The 22151-nt window shown below is 48.2% G+C and overlaps 1 protein-coding gene across 2 annotated transcripts in view; it reads left to right on the plus strand.

Annotated features, from left to right (window-relative positions):
* Positions 1 to 19504, plus strand: part of PMEPA1 (prostate transmembrane protein, androgen induced 1) — a gene marked incomplete at its 5' end in the record, with an annotated part of 39164 nt that extends 19660 nt beyond the window's left edge. For both annotated transcript variants that reach the window (XM_082292947.1, XM_082292948.1), the window contains 3 exons: positions 12404 to 12558; positions 18421 to 18474; positions 18693 to 19504. In XM_082292947.1, coding sequence (XP_082149073.1) covers positions 12404 to 12558; positions 18421 to 18474; positions 18693 to 19247 — 764 coding nt within the window. In that variant the 3' untranslated portion in view covers positions 19248 to 19504. The remainder of the gene's footprint in view (positions 1 to 12403; positions 12559 to 18420; positions 18475 to 18692) is intronic.
* Between the last annotated feature and the right edge of the window lie 2647 nt (positions 19505 to 22151).

A 22151-nucleotide genomic window follows, 5' to 3' on the forward strand; every position in this document is an offset into this window, starting at 1 on the left:
CCCGCATCCAGTGCTGCGCCGGGGCACCCCTCCGGAGGGAGTCACCCCGCTACCCAAACACGCTTAGACTTAAAATTATTGTGGCAGCTCCCAGAAAGAAATGCGCCTTTGAAAGGCAGTCGGGATCACCCCCACTCCAGTTCTTGCCGGCACAGATGCTCAGCTGACACCAGCTAAATAGAAACCTTTTAGCCCTTGCCAGTAAGTCTGGAGCAAACTGCCAAGAAGCATCGAGGACCAAGATACAAAACGAAGTCAGGCCTGAGCAAAGTACTTGCAGATGAAGGATGGAACTGATGTGTTCTGTCTCTTGATTTTTAGCACATGAGGTGCTTCAGTCTCAGGGTTTTTTTTTTAAATACATGGTGGCATTTTAAAGGTTTTCAGCAGATACAAAGCAAGTAAGTCCCCTAGCAACAAAGGGATGTTTTTTCCCTTAATGCAGGCTTTTTTAACATGAAGCATTTGTGAAATTTTCCTTCCCCCTTGAAGACAAGTTTAGCTGAAGGAGACATTTTTAGTGGCTTTTAGACATATTTAGAGATGGGACTTGAACCTGTGATGTTGCTCCTGCCCCAGCCCACCCTTTGTCAGCCTTGCCCTGGCCAGGAGGTGCTTCTGGGCTGCAGCCCCTTGTCTGGAGGAAGGAGGTGCAGAGATGGGAATGGTTCAATAAAGAAGTTGGGAACAACTTTTTTCTTCTTCCTGGCAAGAAGACATAACAAAAAATTGGCAGGTTCATGCTTTTTATTATTGAATTAAAATCTATTAAATAGTAACAGAGAGCCAAAACCTGAAATTGCTGTTAGGCACTGTTCTTGGTGAAGTGAAATGCTTCTGGATCTGGCTCACTTCTGCATTTCACGTGTGTGTGTGCGTGTGTATCATGTGTGAAGAATGAGTCTATGAAGCTCAAATAGAGGTTTTAAATAGAAATAATGCTGGCAGCTCTTTCTCCCTGAATCCAAGGCTATTATGTGTCTGGCTGTTGCCAACATGAATTGCAGAGGAAGTTCATGTGAACTCCATGGCTGATCTGACAGCTGCACAGCCATGGTGGGTTCGAAGCCCAGGCACTGTTGAGCAGAAGTGATGACATTTTTTGGTGTTTCTTCTTTTCAGAGGGTGAAGGGGGACCAAGGGAGCCTATTTCCCATCCCTGTCCTGGCACATGCAGGGATGGGCACATTGGGCAGTGGTGGCCCAACTTCTTCCCAAAGCTTTATCTGTGGTCCCAGATACTTCCACTCTCAGGGGAATGTCACTGATTTGTGCCACTGATGGGGGACATGAGGGGGACACAGACCATCCCACTGGCAGTGGTGGAGATCACAGAGCCCCCAAACCTGCCTCTGTCACCCCTGTGGGAATCCTCATGCACCTGTGTGCAGTGGGAACAGTTTGGGGTTAATTCCTCTGCAAACCCGCAGTGCAGCGAATGATGCTGCTTGTACAGGGCATGGGGGGAAATAATGTTAAATTAAACTCACTGTAAGGGAAGAAAAGCATCCAGCCTCATTCTTTACTGCTCATTTTAGTAATTTCTTCCAGATAACCTACACATCTGTGTCAGTGCAATTAAAGCAGAAATTCTGTCTAATGAACAGTTGTAGCCCTTGGGCTATTGCGGAATGAACAATGAAGTTGGAAACAGTCTTATTAAAATAATAATTAAGAAACAAGGGTTGGGAGACAGGGGGAGGTGCAGATGAGGTGGTGGTGGGATGCTATAGGGTGAGGAGCAGAGGAGAGCTGACTTCAACCTGGTTCTGAACTTCCAGGGGTGACTCCCACCATGACCCTGCCCTGTAGAAGGGACTGGGCAGTGAGGCTGGACCCGGGGCTGGGCACAGGTCATGCCAGGGACATGTGGCCATTCCATGTCACAACAAAACAGTTTCTCAAGCCCGTCTTGCACTGGAGTGGGAGTGGTGGCCCAGGCTGTGGCCTGGCCCTGTCACGAGCAGCGTTTGCCCTCCTGTTCAGCAGATCAATGATTTTGGCTGTGTATTTTATTTTGAGGTTTTCTTCAACAGCTGATAAAGCTCAGAGAGGGAGGAGAATGTTTCTTGTGTTAGGCAGGATTATATCTTGTTTTGCTTTCCCCAGAAAACCATCCTTTCTCAGTAAAAAAACCAACACTGCTCACCCACATAGTTTGCTTTAACTTTCTTTTCTCTTTTGCATTCCTGAGGACTGGGACTGACCAGGCTCAGCTGTGTCAGTGATGGGGACTGGCCAGTTTTTCTCATGTGGTACAGTTTATTCTTTTGTTTCTAAGTAAATAAAAACAAAAAATTCCTTTTCAGTGTTAACCCTTGGGGTTATAATAGTGTCTCTCCGCAAGTCATCATTTTTTGCCAATAAATCAGTTAAAACTTGGAGCTGGCTTTTTCAAACTTAATACACTCCTATTTAGAAATGCATGTGCTGCAGGAAGCGACTGACTCTTGGATTAATAAAAATAAATTTAAAAAAAAGCAAATGCCATAAAAAAAAAAAGAGGCCAGACAAATCCCAGTGGAATGATACATTGGAATGATTTTAGTGGGATTTATATCTACGAGCTGTGGGGGTTTTGTGGTTTTTTTTTTCTTTTGAAATGGTTGTGAACCAGAGTGATTACTTATCATTTTCATTTTAACTCCATCTGACAAATCGTTTTAGATGGAGAAAGCAATACTGCATCTTTAAATGGCTACTCTGTCAGCGCATCTTGCAGGGCTTTAAATGCCCTTTGTTATCACAGTCTAGACAGGACGCAGGCGGAATATTTGATATGTTATAAGGCAGAGATGTGACAAGGTTGAATTAATTTACTGGCTTATTTAAAACTGAATTTCAAAACATTTTTCCTTACAAACTTGTCTTTTTCTCTCTCTATCCTATATTTTTTTTTTTTTCGAAGTTCGTGCAGTATGTTTCGACTGTTTAGACTGGGAGAGGAGACATTGGCTTACTGCAGCCTGCAGTACTTTAATTGCCCTTTTTATGACTGTCTAGACATCATGCAGATGCATGTTTGTGGTGAGAAGACATTTCCCCCTCTGGTTATACGATAGTCTGAAACCTTTACATTCCCTATCTCCTTACCCCCTCTGCCTTGGAATGCGCTTTACTCCCTCCATCCCCGAAAATCACTTTTCCCCATAGTTTTATTTTTTGAAGGACACTTCAGCCCCCGTTTTCCTGCTCTTTTCCACGTGCTGGCGTGCAAACGCTTAGTGGGGATGGAGGTGTGAGGAGGGGATGGCTCTCGGGGGTCGCTGCACCGGGGGTGTCCCCGCGGTGGGTGCGGGTGCCCGTACGAGCGAGCACATCGGCGCGCTTTGAATGGGTGCGGAGTTTTAGTTATGCAAATCGATGCATTAATTAACCCCGTTGCTATAGCTACTGCTTTATTGTTAAATGCAGTGAAAAGGGGACAGGCTGTGTCCATGGATAATCCTCCCGTCGGTGCTGTGCCCCCTCCCGCCCGGTGCGGGGCAGCTGCCGCCCGCATCCCGCATCCCGGCGGGCAGGTGGCGGGGCAGTGCCGGCCCGACAGCGGCCGGGATGGGCTGGCCGGGGCTCTGCCGCCTGCCCCCGGGCCCATTGTGGGGGCTGACCCGGGGGTCGGCTCCGTGCAGCCCCCCCCCCCCGCCCCGTGTGTCTGGGGATGGGACGGAGGAGCGGGACAATGGGGCGGTGGGAGGGACGCAGCTGGGCCGGGATGGGGATGCTCGGGGGAGGGGGGCAGAGCACCCCGGGATGGGGACTGGGTTGCTCGGGGAGGGCGGGGAGGCCCAGGATGGGGATGCTCAGGATGGGGATGCTCAGGGAAGCCCAGGACTAGGATGTTCAGGAAGGGCAGGTGACCCCAGCCCGGTTCTTGGCCCCAAACCCCATCTGTGGCTGGCCTTCTCTTTGTGTGTGCCCTAAAACCTGCACATACAGAACCCCCCAAGAAAACAGACTTCCCAGCAGATCTGCTGTGGGAGTTAAAACCTTTCTCAGGCTGTTGCTGCAGCTGAGGTGGAAGTAAATTTATTACCTTTAATTTTGTCAGATTTGGGGCGGTTGTACTCACCTCCCCCATTCACTCTGGTGTGTGCGTATATATATATATAAATATAATTTTTTTCCACATCTCTGTGAGAGTGTGCACATGCATTCGCTTCCATCTGGTGGTAGCGACCAGTTCAGACCAGTTCAAGAACTCAAATCCTGCAGTGACCAGACACAGTGTGCCTGTCTGGGCATTTGCATGCGTTTTGCATATTTTCTCCCTGTAATGCATAATTTTGCCTGTAACTTAAGAGTGTCCTTGTTCTCTGGGAGTAACTTGCCTTGTGAAAGGTTGCTCCTCTGGTGCGCGGGAGCTACAGAGTGGCACTGATGGTAACGGCGCTTGGGAAGAGGCAGAGCAGGGAGAGTTTCCCGTTTTTTGGCCCTGGACGGTGCTGAGGAAATCCGGTCGCAGTTCCAGCCCTGTCATGACCTGTGTGGCTTTGGCCAACTTGCTCAATCTGGATTTCGACACCCGTCTGCGAGCCAGGGCAGCCCCTGTGGCACTGCTGCCCAGGGCTGCGTGTCCTGGAGCCCCCGGGGGAGCTGCAGCATCAGGACTGGGGCACGGCAGGGTCTCCAGCACCGCTCCCAAATGTCACGGGGCTCCATGGGGCTGTGCTGGTTGATAAGTGAGGTGGTGTGAGGGAGCCATGCTGGTACAGAGGAGAAATGCTGAAGGAGCACAGGTTCCCCAGCCACAGTTCAGGGTGTTTTGTGGCTTTTCTGCACCTCAGTTTTGTCCCTAGCCGGATGCTGGGTGTGAGTTGATGGGTGTCATGCTTGTGTCAGGGAAGCACAGGCACTGCTGCTGTCTGTGTCTCACTCAAGGTGCCCCTTCTTGAGCACTGGTCCCACAGGACTTGCTGGGCACCATGACAGGGGTTGGGTGCTGGCACTGGGGCACCTGGAGCTGCTTTGGACTCTGACAGGGCCATAGCTGAGTGCGCTGGGGATTGACCCACGGATGGTTTCCCCAAGAATAAGTGGAAATGGAAACTTCCTAGGGGACAGCCAGGGTGGAGAGACACCTGGTGAAACCCAGCGTATACAGCGTTTGTTTAGCTGGAAGAGGCTGTGGTTGATGCCGATGACATCCACAAACCCCCATCTCCACACCCACGTGCTGTCTCCGCCGGCTGTTGTGCGCTGGGGTGTCCCACCCAGAGCAGGACAGCCTGTGCCATCTCCCTGCTCCGCTGCTGCCTGCCTTTCTGTGTGCACAGCAAGCGCAGCCTGCTGGCCCCTCGTGACCTTCACAATTCAAGGCGCCTTGTTGTGCTGGGCTGGGTGACAAATGAATCCCATATTCCCCATATTCCTTGGTGTCTCCGTGGCAGCAGGAGGAGGGAGCAGCTCCGGCACTGCTGGGTGACGCGATGCAGGTGGATGCAGCTGATGGAGGCTGCAGGTGCCCCGTCAGTGCGAGGCAGCTCCGTTGCAGTGGGAGACAGGGCTCAGAGGAAGCTGGAATCAGAAACCCAGTCCCTGTCATTGCTGTTTGGAGAGGGGGCAAAGCCCTCCCTGCATGGAGCACTTGCTCTCCTTGGAGCATCCGTGTCTGGCAATTTGTCTGTGGAAACAGATGTGGGCAGCGACAAACATCTATTTCTATAACTAGAAACAAATTTGGTAATTGCCTCTTTCAACAGGACTTGCTCAAGCAGGAAATGAAATTCCTAAATGGCAGTTAGCAAAAGTATTTATAGCTAAGTTCATAAATGAGATGTGCTTTCCTTTGTCATGAGTTTCTGCTGGGTGGAAGGAAAAAAAAACCTCTACAGTAGCAAGCCACATATTGATGAGGAGTGTTTCCAGGGTATACGAAAATACTTATTTATTAATGTGTTTATTTTTACTGGCTGTTAGAAATACCCCTGACAAACAAAACCTGTTTGGTCTTTCAGGGTCAGCTGGTGGGGTTTGATCCGGATGTTGTGTGCTGTGTTTTTTCACTCATTATTTGGTAGTTTGGTTTTTTTTCTGGTTCAGGCTATTTATGATTGCAGATGGTAAACTCTTTTTCCTGTGTCCCTCTCTCTGGATGCTCATGTTCAAAGGGGTGGGTGATGTTCTGGCCTCAGTCACCCCTGCCCAGACATCATCCAGGCCTGATGCCATTGTGCTTCCTCTCGGGAAGCAGGAGATACTCTGGATGTTCTCAGCTTGGTGGGGGCCATGAGCCCTGCTCAACATTTTCTAGTGAGCAAGCACATTTACCTGTCTTTTAAGTGCAAAATCAAAATGACTTTATTCTTTTAATCCAGTTTAGCTGTTCTCACCCTTGGGAGTAACTTCAAAAGCCATGTACTCCTTCCAGTCATCTCGGTAGGCTGGGATCAGCCTTACTGTGTGTGAAATACCTTGTCTAAAAATCCTGGAAAAGGGGAGGGTGATAGAAATAGGCACAGAAAAGAGAGAAGGAGTTGGCATATGCAAGATTTCAGAGAGTCTGCATGTCCCAAAGAACCTTGTTAGTTCTCATTGCTCTGAGGGAGCTGTTTCATGTCTTCAGGAGTTTCTCTAAACAAGTCTCCGGTTGACAGGTCTCTGCTCGGAGCCGGGAAGTGTCCTGGCTGACAGAGCTGCTGACCCCAGCTCTCACATTTGCCATTTCTCTGTGAAAGCCGAGTTCTGCCATGCTGATCCTGCCTTTCTGGCCCTTGGATGCATGTCCCACTCCCCACAGCTGCCACCGAGCCGTGCGAGCTCGGGAAGGTCACCTTCTGAAAACAGGCCCAGTGGTGTGGCCAGGACAGTTGCTGTGTTTTTTGAACGCTAAAAAATTTTCTGAGGCACAACCAGTTTGATGTTTCTGTGACTATTAAGCATGAAATGGGGCTGTTTCCTTTAAAACGAACGAAAATGGGGGTGGGGAGGTGAGGCCATCATTTGCCAGTGACTCAGAGGATGTGATGCTTGATTACCTGGGGTGACAGATGAAGAAAAAGAACTATATTAAACGCATTTATGGCCCAAGGCTTGGCGCTATGGACAGGACGTCTTGGGGCCCTATTCCCTGTTTTCCAGCAATGTTTTTTCTCAGCTGGCTCCTTTTCTAAGTCTCACTCGCTCCTTGCCCTCCTGCCCCATCTCAGCCTGCCGTCACTGGCTCACACGGCGTCTTCTGTGCTCTCTGCATCAGAATTGTCTGTGCTGAATCCAGAAATGCAGTTTAGCTGTTAGCTGCACTGATGATGCATGAAGCAGCCCAGTATGAGCTCTTCCCAGCTGTCCTGCCTGTTGTCACAGGCCTGATCCTGGTCCCTGCAATGCCTCGGTGCTGCTGCAGCTTCAAGGTGCTGCCAGTCAGTGCCAGCAGTGGCACTATCAATATTGAGATAGTATTCTGTATCTATCTGCAGTACTTACTGTGCTGTCTTGTAAACAAATACAGTTGTGGGCAATCTGATGGGCCCTTTGGATCTGGTTTTATGGAGGCATTAGAAGATAAATGTAGCAGATGCTAATACAAAAATAGTGCAGTAATGACTTTGCCTTCTCTGATTGTTTCTAAGATGACCTAGCAGACGAGCAGCAGAGGATGAGTAATCTGCTGTCTGAAGTTCTTTGTTCTTTCATCTCTTCTTTGCTGTCCACAGCCTCTGAGAGGGAGAACGCTCTTAAAAGAGAGTAAGAGTGTGTAAGAGCGTGTGTGAGTGTAAGAATGTGTAACTGTGTGTGAGTGTGTACGACTGCGAGGTTTTTTTAACTTTTTTTCTTAGGAATTGTGGCTAGTGCAGCTACATTTCTTCAGTTTAGCTGTTATCTCCTGAGCAATTTCACTTCTTCTCATCACTTCTTACACAATACACAATTCCAGTACGCATAGAAATTGTAATTGAAGCTTGGCGATGACTAGTTTGACCTGCAGATGTGTGTTATACCTGGCTGAAAGCAAGGGTTATCTTGGCCAAGACCCTGCCTGAAAGCTGTTCTGTCCACCTGTAAATGATAGCTGGAGTGTCTGAAATGATTGCAGCAAAATACAGGTTTTGGGTTTTTTTTTTTCTCCTTTATACTTGTGGTGGTTTGGAGAATTTGTCTTCTGCAGAGATACTCTGTGTGGAAGGAAGAGCATTAATAAAGTTTATAGGAAGCATTTTATGAACTGAAGTGTAGCTGTAAAAGGCAAGGCAATGCATTTAAAGTGTAACCAAGCCTCACCTCCCCTACGGCCGTGAGGGTGCTCCCAGCATCACCATTGACTCAAATCACTTTCCCTCCTTGTAAATATATTAATTAATTTAAACCTGTGGGTGCCAGTATTTTGTTTATAAGGACTCGAGGAAGCTCCTAGATGCACCTTCCTGCAGCAACTTCTGTGGAGCCATGAGCGTGGTCTGCAGTGGGAGGAGTGCAGCCGGCACACATAAATCCATACATTTCAGACACTTTAGAGCTTTACGGTGTTGCTGACTGGACAGCAGGATGGGCACCAAGGGCATGAGCTTCTTCTAAATCCAGGAGAGTGGAGACCACGGCCTTTGGAAGCAGCGGAGTCCCCATCACTCAGTAATACATTCAGATAATCCATCGCGAAGCCCTTGTTCAAGGCCGCGCGTGGTGTGAAGTGGCGAGCGAGCAGCGAACGTGAGGAATGGGACGTGACAAGTCATTCTCCTTGGTCACGAATACCCCGTTTTAGGGTGGTGAGAATCTGGGGAAAAAATGCTTAGTTGCAAAACAGTTGCACGCACGGTGCCCGGCTCCCGGAGCTGCCGCGTCTAGACAGAAAATACGGAAAAGCAGGTTGTGTCACTTAAATGTGATGTCTGAACCTGTTAGTTTGAAACGTATTCTGGAATAAAAATTATGCAAAATTAAATTAGTGTGACCTTGCTTTGCATTTGGAGGCGGAATATGCCCATCTTGTAAAGCCTAGTGCATTTATAACACTTCCCTTGGGGAAAATTACAGAGAGAAATGGAATGAGGTCTCTTCTAATTGAAAAGTGACGATGATTAGGAAGCCAAATACAAAATGTGTTGAGTATTTTTTTTCTTGTTTTGTTGTGTGTGTGTTTTTAAGAATACCAGTAGAATTATAAATTATGTGCTTTGCAGTTTGGCTTGTTTTTCATTCCCCAAAGGCTTTTTATTAGCATAGCAGCTGAATTGCACTTGTATAATAACATATTAACTCAAACTTTGGGTTTTTAATGATCTTTCTTCATTAGTTTGACTGAGCTGCTTGGATAAAAATCTTACTGAGTATATCCAGCTTTCCAGTGTGTTGGGTTTGTTTTCACTTCTGCAGAAAAGCCCGTGAAGACAAGTTAAAACAGAGAGAGAGCTGGCAGAAACTTTAGTGCCTCGAGTGGGTATGAGTCTCTTGAAACATGAAAAGCACAAATTCAGTGTGTGGGGTTTTTTTTATGTTTGGTTTGACTTTTATTTTATTTTTTCCAAAGGCCAGATTGGGCAACCTGAGTGTTCTTGCTCATCTCTGCATACAGGATGGGTTTGCTTCTGGGCATGGTAAGGCTGGGCTGCTCCTCAGAGCCTGGGCTTGGGGTAGAGATGGGGCAGGAGGAGCATCCCTGCTGGAAAGCAGCATCCCCTTTGTTCTGGTAATCATCCTGTGCCTTCCTGTTGCACCTCTTGGCGAGTGTTGTGTAATCCCCAATTACAGCAGTCCCAGAGCACTGAGGGATGGATGAGACACTGGTGTGTCGTCCCAGATGCTGATGGAATTCCCACCCTTTCTTCTGCTTCAGGCTCTGCTGGTTCTGTGCCTGTGTGTGCAGGAAGCCTGGTTTAGATAATTTGTAAGTGACACATCTTGTGTGTTCCTTCCTGGGAAGGAGTTATGGCAGTACTTCCCCATGGCCAAAACCTCATCTGTGTCACTGAGGTACCAGGACCAATTTAGCAAGGTTTAGTTCATTTAAGGGATCTCTTGTCCTAGGAAAGGAACTTTTCTTTACTACTACTTTGGCCTTGTTTTTCTTCAGAAATACAGCCCCTTTTAACAGAAAAGGAAGTTTTCCATCACTGGCTTAATTTATATTTTTTCTTGTGTTTTCTTACCATGGCCAAAGCACATGCTGCATTTTGAGGCTGAAGTGACTCATCCTCTTAAAAACATTTGGGGGTTTTTTGTTTGGATCTTTCTTTTCCATAATGGTTTGTGCAGAAGATGGGCTCTGCACCCAGGCTGGGTGGCTGCTCTGCTGCCCACGGGGCGGGCAGGCACAGGGGCTCTGGGATCTGGCTCTTCATGGGTGACCAGGGGAGCACCCAGGGGAACTGTGGGGAGCCCTGCTGGTGGTTGGGTGCTGGACGTCAGGGGGATGCTGTCAGTGCTCAGTTACAGCTGGCACCAGGAATGTCTCTGGGGTGTGTAGGGACACCCCTGCATAGTGGGGGTGACATGGGAACAGTCGCTGTGTCTTTTTTTAAATGGTTTTGCGTCGTCCCCTTTTGCAACCCTTTAGGTTTTGGTGTGTTTGTGCCTGTGGTCAGTCTGGGTTCTGCTCAGAAGCAGCGAGCTCCTGTTCCAGCCAGTTCCTCCAGCTCAGGGCACTGGAGGCAGCTTTTGGGTCCCACAGATGAGCTGTACTGCTTTGGGGCTGGATCAAATTGTTGGGAATGTGGTTTTCTTCCATGCTCTTCCCCTCACAGTGGCACTGGGCAACTTGTTGGGGTTGCTGTGAAAGACCCAGAGCTTGTCTTTTATTCTAGCTGAAAAGCATTTTTAAGGCAAAACTCCTGTACAATGTTTGGCTTTTAATCCCTGTCTCCCCACCCCGTGTGCAACTGTTCAGAGTAGGGGCAGCTGTGTCTTAGGTGGAAGGATACGGGCTCCTAGTCCCTCATCCATCCAACTCCAAGAGCCAGATAAGGCTCCTGCTTTCAAGGCATAATTCTGCTTTCTGCAGGCAGTGGGCAGAGCTGATGGAGCATTTTGGGCAGTGGCAGAAATAGCTGCTGTTTAGCAGAAAGAGCTCCAAGGTAACTGGCAGCACTCACCACCTGGACTGTTTTCTTGACATTTATTTGCTTTTACTGGCACTCAAATGCCACCTGTCAGGAGAAAACTTTCCATAAAAAAAAAATCTAATACATTTTCCTGACTCAGCAGAAGCCACCCCAGCTGGTATGAGTGGTGCCCTTTGAGTTCTGGTGGGCCTTGCTGTGTATCTGCAGATATACATGTGTGTGTCTGTATAGATTAAATACAGATGGCAGCATCCATGATAGCTTCAGGCATGGCTTTCCCAAACTGGATTTTATAGCTGTCGCTGCTGAGAAGCAAACAAAGTGTAAATCCCCAGAATGATTGAATTTTCCTGTCTGGCCCCTCCTTCCCTCCTTTATACTGGGCACTGGAGTTGCTGCTGCCCAGTCCTGGGCACTGCTGGCATGAAGGGGGGCTGGGGGGAGTGACTGAGCAGTTTGGGAATGGCATGTACTCCCTGGGCACCAAATTCATGGAAATAATAACCCAGCACTATGTTTGCCTCCAGTACTCAATTTTCCTAAGCCTCAGAGAGGTGTGAGGAATTATTTCCTTAGGAAATTTTAGGAGTGGCTTCTCGCTGCCTCGTGCCAAGTGTCTGCAGAGTTAACGGGATAGTCTGTTGTTTGCTTGTTCTTGTTTGTTTGGAGGGGTTTTGGCAGTTTTCCTTTCTGCCAGTTCAAGCCACTCAAGCTGCCGCTGTCAGCTGGCCGAGCCGCGAGCTCAGGGCTGTCTGGAGCTCGGGGATGTGGCCCCGTGGCAGACGCATCGCACCCATCTGGCGTCTCACCCAAAAGCAGGAGGTCTCCCCGCCTGCTTCTGTGGCGGGTGGGCAGCTCGGAGATGGGGGGGCTGCCACTGCCTCCAGTGCTGTGCTGTCCCCTGGGCCCCCACTGCCTGACCCCTGGCACAGAGGGGACGTGTCCTTGTGCAGGGATGTGCCGGGGAGGAATCACTCCTGTCCTCCACGGAGGAAGCAGTGGTGGTGGCGGGAAGAGAATTGCAGAAATGTAGCTTGCATTGAGCTGAACTGTTTCATTAGGATGGCTTGTGTTGGTTCGTGGCTCCACAGCCCCGAGAGAGGTACTGGGATGCTCCTGGTTTTGTGCCCAGCACTGAGGAGGGCTTTGGGAAGTCCAGTCTGTGCTGTAGCCTGGAAACACTCTGCAGTATAGATTGTCTTTTTAAAGATCCCTCCTGGAGACTCTTCTGTGACACTGAAAAACTGAATGAATGAGGCTTTTGTGGGCTCAGGGCACACAGAGCCCACGTGTGAGAGCTGTAATGGGAAGGGTGCAGTGTTGTCAGTGGTGTCTCAGCCACTTTATTGTTCTTGTGCTGAGTTATTTGCTGCTGTTCCTGATGGCTCAAAGTCTGTCTGTCTCTCTTGCAGCGGAGCTGGAGTTTGTACAGATAATCATAATCGTGGTGGTGATGATGGTTATGGTGGTGGTGATCACGTGTCTGCTGAACCACTACAAACTCTCTGCACGATCCTTCATCAGCCGGCACAGCCAGGGCAGGCGGCGAGACGAGAACCTCTCCTCAGTAAGTCACACCCTGCTCTTCCAGCCACACATGCCAGGTTATCTTTGGCCTTGGCATCGTCTGTCTCTGTTACTGGGGGTGGGAGGGCGTTTTAGGGGTGCCTCTGACTCTTTAGGGTGCTGTGTGTGCTAATCTATGGACAGCCATAGCCTCTGCCTTTGCCCTGAGCTTTCCAAATCTGATTTTACATCAGTAAAGTGACTGCACGAGGCTGTTCTTGGCATATCCTGTTCCTGAAACCATCACCCTCATCTGGTTGGGGTTCATATGCCTTGGTTTAGCAGACCCAAACTATCAAGTCCTTTGGCTCCAGCTGGAGAGTCTCAAGTGACTGTATGAAAACTTCCTGCCTGCCTTGCAGGGAGCAGGAAATCCTGTCTGACTCGCTCCAGTTTTCACCAGTGCTGCTGCCATTACTGTGGTGCAAGGGGCAGAAAACACTTGTCAGCCAGACAAGCAGAGAGCTCTCCAAGGGGATGTGTGAGAGGCTGTCTGTAACCCAGGCTCCTGGCTTCATAAAAGCCCGAGGAGAAACGTGTGAATTGTCCCTCTGACAGGGATTTGAGGGGAAGCCTCTCCAGCCTCGAGGCAGATGTTGGTTCATGCAGTTTCCTTAAGTGTAGTGGCTCAGAGAAACTCAGAAGGATGTATAGAGAAAAGGCATCACATTTTCTTGGAAGGTGAGCATGTGCTGTTCGCTGCTGCCTCTGTGGCTCCGTCTTCAGTGCAGGGATGTCTTGTACTGATACTTCTCTTTGTTAGCATTCACCTTGAAGGGTCTTAGAGCCCTTTAAGTAGGGCTCCCTCAAGGTCACTGCTCCATGCCCCCTCCTCTGCAGGCTGCCAGGGCAGGCTGGACACACCGCTAGTGCTGTGGGGTGCTCTGTGTGGGGCCAAGCTCCCTGAATCAGATCCGTACTCGCTGCAGGAAAAAGATCAAATATGGGGATTGCTTGGGGGTTTTTTCTTCTATTTTTCCATTTTCTTTCCTCTATTTTTTTTTTTTTTTTTGAGAGAGATATTTAAGATCTTTCACTAAGCCAGGCTTCAGTGCAGCTGAAGGCTGCCCAGGGCTGTCCCTTGTAGCTGCTGTTTTTGTCACACGCCACACGCAGCAGACAGAGCTCCCTCCTCGGCCGCTTTGTGGGGGGGATGCCCCGTGGGAAGGAGAGCTGTGCAAACCCAACCCAATTAACCCCCTCCTCGTTCCGTGGGCTGTGGGGCACCTCCCCAGAGGGCACGGCCTGATCCCAGCTCGGGGTCGTCTGTCAACGCTGCAGTGGCATCAGAGTGCTGGGAATGCCTGATCCCACGGGGTGCCTGATCCCACGTTAAACCAGCTGGTGTGAGGGTGGAGATAGCTCAGGCACCTCCCTGCTTTGGGGATCAGAGCCCAGCTCCCCACACATATCCCAGCTCCACCCGGAAATCTTACATTCCTCTTACGATCCCGTGCGCCCACTTCCAGCAGCAGCAGAGTGTGGGCATCCGAGCACATGAGTTATTAAAAATAGCAGAAACATTGTTTTCCCATTTTCAGATTCTTTTACTGTATTATCAGGTCCAGAATGTTTTACTTGCACAATGCCAAATCGTGTCATTTTACATTTTCAAAGCAGAATTCAGATCAAGCCCTCTTAATTTTAATACAGTAATTTCTGTTTTCTTAAGTGGCCTGCTATTTATTTTCTTTAAAAAGAGTTAAGAAGGCTAACATGGAAAGAGAAGAGAAGAGAAAATCACATGGAGATTGACCAAAAATTTCAGGTTGAATGAAAAATTTACTCTTTAAAAAACAATTCCTTTTTCCCCTTTATTATTTTTTTCTGTTTTAAATTTTACCAGGCCAGAATTTCTACCCATTTTTTGGTTCAGCTCTGTTACTTATTCAGCCTTGAGACACATCAGTGATTAAATGGCTTTTCAGCAGAGTTTGACCTCTGTGCTTCTGCTCGACCCCAGTAAGGATGTGGAGTCTTCAAACCCTTTTTTGGAGCTAAGGAGAGAAATAGGAATATATAATTTTGGTTGGTTTTTTATTATTTCCCATCTTTATGGTTGTTCCCCATCTCCCTGTCCTGTCCATGTGGTGTGTGCAGCACTGATGGAGTGGCAGCAGAGATTCCCTGTGGTCCCAGCACCTTCCTGATGGGACAGAGAAGGCCCTCATGTGCTAATGAGCGGGAAGCTCATTACAGTGGGATCCAGCATAATAAAGATCTTAAAGGCAGCACCTTTCAGGCTCAGCACAGCGTGTCTGTCGGTGGAAAACAGCTCCAGACTGAAGGAAAGCTGGAGCCTGGCAGGCAGAGGCCACACTGGGCTGGATACTGGTTTATGCAATCTGTTAAACTTGCACTGAACTGGTGTTGGGCTTTTTAAATCCCAAACTTCATTTTGGTGTCGTGACCGCAGACGGGCACTGGAGCTGCATTCACGCTTTTCATCTGCTGAAATATTAAAGCAGTTCATCCCATGGTCGGGATGCTGCTGGGTCTGCTGGAGCTGTCCTTTTTTGTTGCTGCAGCTCAAAAATTACAGCTGAAGGAGAAATTAATTTCCCTAAAGGGTTTTTTAATGCGGCTCTTGCTGGCAAGCAGTTTTTGTATTACTTCATGCGTTTCTCCACCACCGTTCTCGCTGTACTTAAACTCTTGTCTCCTCATGACGAGTACTTTTGATTTTCCAGAACTAAGAATATTTAAGAAATGCTACTGACATCTCTCTTTGCCATAAGAATGGCACTGTCCCTGCACCTTTGGAACAGTGGTATCCCACTCCTCCAAGAAAAAGTAGTGTAAGTGCAATTTCCAAGCGCACCTTTGTCCCCTAAAATAGAATATATGAGTCTTCCTGAAGGCTCAGAGACTTAATCTTAATTCTCTGACATCACTAAAACAAGTAGTTCTCAAAAAGTTGAAGATTCATCTCTAATAAGAAATTTAAAAGTAATTTTAGGTTCTGCAGCAAGTCCTGCAATACTTGCGGAGGCTTTTACAGCTGTGTTGCTCACCAGACAACAGAATCTCAGCTTTCCTTTCAGAGACCTGTGGCTTTCTAGACTGTTCATTGTTTAGATGAATTCAAGCCCTAAATATGCTGAAAATCAGAGGCGAGTGAGGAGAGGGTTTGCAGTGATGTTGCTCCTGCAGTTTTGCTTGGCTCAGTGGGGCTGTGGAGCCATCCCAGAGCCAAAGTGAAGGCTAAAAGCAGGGATGTATTCTGTCCCAGAGGCTTTGCCCTCCTCTGACTACTGATTTCCAGCAGTTTTAATCTTGCTGTGGAGTTTTCAGGAGAGCTGAGCTGTTCTCCAGATGGGCTTTGTGGTAGTGTGTGAGGTGGGGGTTGGTGTTGGGGAGCACTGGGTGCCTGTGGTCGGTCAGCTGTGGGCACAGGAGCATGGCCAGGCCCTGGAGTCCTGGGAGAGGTGGTTAATAGTGGCTGCAGAGATCCAGCTCCTGCAGAAAATGGGTCTCCTGTCTGCTGCTCCTCTCTCTGCACATCCCATTTTAGTGCTGTTTCTGTAGGTTTGCTACTCTTGCATCCGCGTGTTGCCCAGGGCATCATTCCTGGAGCTCATCTGTACAAACAGATGAATGGTGTGTGAGCCAGAGCTTTGATTCCAAACACATGGGCAGGATCTTGGGGCAGGCTCTGGGTGAGTGGGCACCTAGGGGTAGGGATGTTTTGGGTGGAGCAGCCCTCCCCATCCCCTGCCACCATGGGATGTCCCAGCTGAGCCTGGCAGGGCTGGGAAGCACCAGGCTGCAGCCACCCTCGTGGGAGCTGGCTGACATCACTCCCGGGAAAAGGGGGAGCAGATGGGATATTGCCATGGCACTGCCCACTGCCAAGTTAAATATAAAACATCTAGCAGAAGGCAGCGGGGTACTCGCTGCTCAGGAAGTCTGCCACGGGGGCACAGCAAAATAAACACAATTTTCGGAGTGCTTCCCGCTCCTGCCCACTGCTTTGGCGTCCTTTGGGATGAGGGGATGGGCTGGCAGCGCCTGTGGTGGCACTGGAAATCCTCCCTGGGCCCTTTGGTGTCAGTGCCTGAGCACAGAGTCAGAGGGAGGATTTGTCCTGTGGCAGATGCAGTTCCTCTTGGATCTTTTGGCTGCTGGGGGAATTTGATTGCAGACTCTCCCTGCAGGCAAGAAATCCATGTAAAATGGACCAGACTAAACAGTCGATGCCTGTGTAAACAGTTGCATGTTGGAGTCTCGAGGTCTGGAATGAAACAGGGTTGTCTTGCTCGGGAAGGGCCATGGGGCTGCAGCTCAGCCAGCACGTTCCTCAGCTGCGGCCAGGGAAGGTGCTGGCATTGTGGCACTTCACCTCTGCTCCAAGGAGATGCTCCTGAAAAAAACATGGAGAAGGGGGGAGGCTCTGGGCGGTCTCATTTCCATTTAAATCGCTGTTTTCCTTGCACTGGCACCAGCATTGCCTTCAGGTTTGTGTGCAGAGCTGAGCTTTAAAACCCAGAACCTGATGGGTTCTCTCCATACCTGATACCACGTGCAATGCCGCAGGAGAAAATATGTTCCAGCTTTGGGGAAAATGAAAAAATAGGATATAATAGGTGGTTTCTCTGGAGATTTTAACATGGTGCTAGTGCTGTGTTTGGGGCAGGTAGAGAAATAGGTGTTCTCGTAGCAGGAAGGCGTGTGGTTTGCTCAGACCAGCTTCTGAGTGCAACACTTAAAGGGAAAAAGGGGGTTTCCTTTTCCCTTGGCATTTTTTTTCACTGGTGCTAAATACTCCTGCCTGTGCCTGGCTTACTAGTGCCAGAACTGGAGATTCACCTGCAAGGAACTGGGAAGTTCCAAGTTATAATTACAAGCCTTCTGGCTGTTTTCCTCCAGCTCTGCCTGCCAGAGGGATGTTGCTATATGTGAATATTAGCAATATTTAAATATTGCAGTTCCTAAGGCAAAAATGTCTGGGGTGAACTGTGCATGCTCAGAGTATCACCAGCAGATGGGAAGAACCTTTGTTTGTTTGTTTTGATCATGAATTGTAAACTAGTGTCAGGGTTTGGGGGAAATCGTGGCTTCACCTTGCCTGGGGTTGTTGGCACAGAGGTTTGGATCTCAGGATCAGGGTGATGCTTGCAGTGTAAGGAAGCTTCTACACTTCAGTCCCTCAGTCTATTTAAGCCAAGGACCATTTACTCTTTGGGGAAAAAATACTCTGAAACCATCCTGTTGCTACAGAGTTTTTTCTTTTGTTTTTTTTTTAGCCAAATCAAAATTAGGCTTAACATTTGGTTATTCACTTATTATCTTTATTTTCCCATGATGTCCGTGGTTGTGAGCATCAGAATGTGGGTGTGAGGGGTTTTTTTTGGTTTGGTTTTTGTTGTTTTTGTCGGGTTTTTTTTTTAATCTTGTCATTATTTCGTGGAGCATTTTTTGATGTCTTGTGAATTACCCACGGCTCATGGATCACAAATTGAAAAATACTCCTCTGGCGTGTTTGAACCAGGGAAAGAACCGTGCTGGGGGTGTGGAGGTGGGGGAAGTCTGCAAACGGGGAGAGGGTTCTTTGCTGGTGCCATTCTCATCATTCATTCTGCAAACGATCCATTAAATGGAGACGGAGGTGCAAGGGGAGGGAAGTTTCGATCGGAAGGGATGTTTTCAGTGGTGATGTGGTAACACTTGAGCATGTATCCACATGATGCCCAGCACACTTGATCATGGTTGGAGATGCTGGTTGGAGTTGGTGCAGGCGGGTCAGGAACACGTTGGTGGCAGTGTCTTCTCCAGGTGACACCTGGCACGAGCTGTCTGCAGAAGGAGCTTGACTGCCCTGGCATCAGACTCACCCTGCCCTCTCTTCTCCTTTCCCATGCAGGAGGGAAGCCTGTGGCCTTCGGAAAGCACCGTGTCGGGGACCGGCATAACCGAGGTGAGGGTGCTGCGGGTCCCGCTGTCCCATCCCGCTGTCCCACCCCGCTGTCCCACCCCGCTGTCCCCCATCCCGCTGTCCCCCATCCCGCTGTCCCCCATCCCGCTGTCCCATCCCGCTGTCCCCCACCCTGCTGTCCCCCGCCCCGCTGTCCCGTCCCGCTGTCCCCCACCCCACAGCGCCTCATGCCTCTCAGCCTCTTCGCTCTCTCCCTCCAGCAGCAGATCTACACCCCGCGGCCCAGCGAGCGCCTGGCAGTGCCCTCCTTCCTGCAGAGGGACCGCTTCAACCGGTTCCAGCCCACGTACCCGTACCTGCAGCACGAGATCGACCTGCCGCCCACCATCTCGCTGTCGGACGGCGAGGAACCCCCGCCCTACCAGGGACCCTGCACGCTGCAGCTGCGCGACCCCGAGCAGCAGATGGAGCTCAACAGGGAGTCCGTGCGGGCCCCCCCAAACAGAACCATCTTCGACAGTGACTTGATAGATAACTCCGTGTTCGGGGGGCCGTGCCCCCCCAGCAGTAACTCTGGCATCAGTGCCACCTGCTACGGCAGCAGTGGCAGGATGGAGGGGCCGCCACCGACCTACAGCGAGGTGATCGGCCACTACCCCGGCTCCACCTTTTACCAGCACCAGCAGAACAACAACGGGATGCCCCCCATCTTGGAGGGCAGCAGACTCCATCCCTCACAGATCAATGGCCTTGAGAGCACAACGACGACGGCGTGGAACAAAGAGAAAGAGAAACAAAAAGGGCACCCCTTTTAAAAAAAAAAAAAAAAAAAAAAAGAAAAAAAAAATGGCAAGAAAGTAAATGAAACACTCTGCACTTCTCATTAAAAGAAAAAGGAGAGAGAGAGAGTTGAGGAAGATGAGCAAAGAGAAAAAAAAAGCCCTTCCCCATCTCTCAGTGTATAAATATTTACTTGTTATGTCTGGTCTGAATGCACAAGCCTACCAAGCTTGCAAAAACATTTCTTTATTGAGCTGTGTCTAGACATTTAAAAAGGAAAAAAAAAAATCAACTGTAGTCTTTTTTTTTGTTTGTTTCTAGTTGGGCTGTGTGTGAATGCTTTTTTTTTTGTTTGATTATTTCACTTATCTTTAAAAACAAAATATTTGCACAAAAACCATTTTGTTTAAAGATCTGCAATATAAATATATAAATATATATTAAAAATAAGAGAAAGTGTATGTGTAAGGAGCAGGAGTATTTTTGTATTAGAAGAGGCCTATTCAAAAAAAAAAAAAGTTGTTTTCTGAACTAGAAGAAAAATGGCAATTTTTTGAGTGCCAACTCAAAAAGCGTGTATTACATTGTAAAAAAACAAAAAACAAAAAAAAATCAAAAGCAGGGGTTTAGAGTTATTTATATAAATGTTGAAATTTTGCACTATTTTTTAATATAAATATGTCAGTGCTTGTGTTGGTCAAAGCCTCTATCATGTCTACCATGAACCTGTTAAGGGATCTATGTGGAAGTGAAGAACAAAGTAGCTGGAAGGGGAGGAGGATCCCTGAAGTGGAGATGCCAGCCCTGGGAGGAGCGGTGAGCGAGACTGCAGCTTATGCAAATCCTTAATTTCCAGAGTCCCTGTGCGTGGCCGCCGACAGCCACGGCTTTATACATTCCCTACAAAGCAAGAGGAGTTGGTGTGTGTCTTGTTTGTCATCCGGTAGGATTTTTGGAGTAACAAGGTAAAATGAAAACTCCCTGCTTCCCACAGTCAGGAATGAATGAAGCAGGCAAAAATTACTTGATTTTTTTTTTTCTTTTTTTTTTTTTTTTTTTTTTTTTTTCTTTTTTTGGACAACCTCTAACTTTTTGGAGGGGAGGGTGGTGGGGGTTGAGAATAAACTTCTGTGTCTGAAGGAACAAAAGTGTTTTTTGGTTTATTTCTTTCCATGTTCAACTGAAGGGCCCTGTTGGAGCCAAAGCGGTGGTTGTGGAGGTCGATGTGAGGAACTGGTAACGCACCCACTGGCTGCCCTTCAGCTGGGTTTAAATGTCTCATTGAAAGGATGAGGTGGAAAGTGTGGTGGTGGTGAACATCATTTTCATTTTGTTTCAACCTCCCAAACCTCAATTTGGGATAAAGGGGTGCAGCCGTGTCCCGCGGCTCCGCCCTCCCTGGTTGTCGCTATTTTTTGCGTTTGTTATCCAGCTAAAGAGGCAGCAGGTACAGTAGGTGGAAATGAATCTGCTCCTGTGTTGTATTAACTAAAGGCTACAAAAATGATGCTTAAGGCTTTAGAAGCAACCCCCCCTTACCTCTTCTGGAACATCCTCTCCCCCCCAGGTCCCGCTGCCCTCCCGCCGCGGGGTGTTGTGCGTGGTTCATTTATCTTGGTTTCGGAAGCGTTTTGTCTTGCTCTGCTCTTGTTTACATTTTCTGTCACCTCGGTGTCTGGTAGGGGCCTCACCCTCGCGGTGAATTCGTACGTGAGCGAGTGAGTGAGTGGGAAACCTGAGAGAGTGAGGGGGAGAAGGCAAAAGGGAAAAATCCCGTCGTGGGTCCCGTCTCTCCGAGCGCGAGGAAGGGTCGGTAGGGAACCACAGAGAGCGAGGATTTTACAAGGGGGTGTGATTTGATTTCCTGCAGGATGCTATCTAGTAGAGTGACATAAATGAAAGATATAAAGGCAATAACTATTGTTTTTAAGCAACTTTTTTATTACTTGAAAAAGAAAACAAACCTAACCATGAGAACGGTTTTGAAGTTCTGACCATTTGAACAATATTTATATATATTTTAAAGAAGATGATGAATAGCTGAACTTGAAGTTTGATCATTATTTTTTTGCTTTTTTTGTTATTTCTGCCTAGAAATAGTCCTGTACCTTCTCAGTACTTCAATCTGCTTTTCCACAGCTCTTGAAATCTTCATAGTTTTACAGTCATGTAACCTAAATTTTGATGACCTAAAAAAAAAAGAAAAAAAAAAAAGAAAAAAAAAAGCCACAAAAAAAAAGTAATGCAAAGGAATAAATCTAGTTTGTCATGAAAGGTACAAAACTGACGAATTTGTACGAGGTTTTTAAAATGTATCTTTCCTTTATGTAACATGTCTATTTAGTGCCTTATTAAAGAAACAGTAACCCTCCCTTATTAGAGAGAGGGACACAAAATCATCATTAGCATTACAAGTAACCAGCGTCTGGTCTCTTGCTCCTTTGGACCTTGCATTCACTTTTCCAGTCCCTTTTTCCCGGAGCAGCTCCCTGTGCCTGGCCACGCCGGCTGCTCCCTTGGCCGCTGCTCTGCTCCGACTGTTCTTAGGGAACTTGAACACGTTTTATGCACATTATCCTACCCGGGGAGGTAGGAATTTGTGGTGGATATTGTAAATGAGATACCAACCAAAAGAGAAAGCGAAATATAATATCTACTGCCCTCTTGAGCCAAAATGCGTGAATAGTGTTGTTGGGGTTGGGTGTTTTTTTGTTTTGTTTTTTGGGGAGGGAGGGGGGGTTGTTCAGTGATCTGAACTAGTTTTGTTTGCTGTAAAAAAAATACGGTTACCTCAGCAGATTTTGGGTGGAATATGCATCACATGTTTAAAACTGAGCAGTGAGTAAAGAGGTGGTGTGGGGACCAGAGGTTGTTAAGGAACGAGATTGTCTTGTCACAGGGTGTTACCTGGCCACCAACCCCCGTGGAAAAGTCAGGGA

Source organism: Coloeus monedula, assembly GCF_965178545.1.
Source record: "Coloeus monedula genome assembly, chromosome: 17".
Taxonomy (NCBI): Eukaryota; Metazoa; Chordata; class Aves; order Passeriformes; family Corvidae; genus Coloeus; species Coloeus monedula.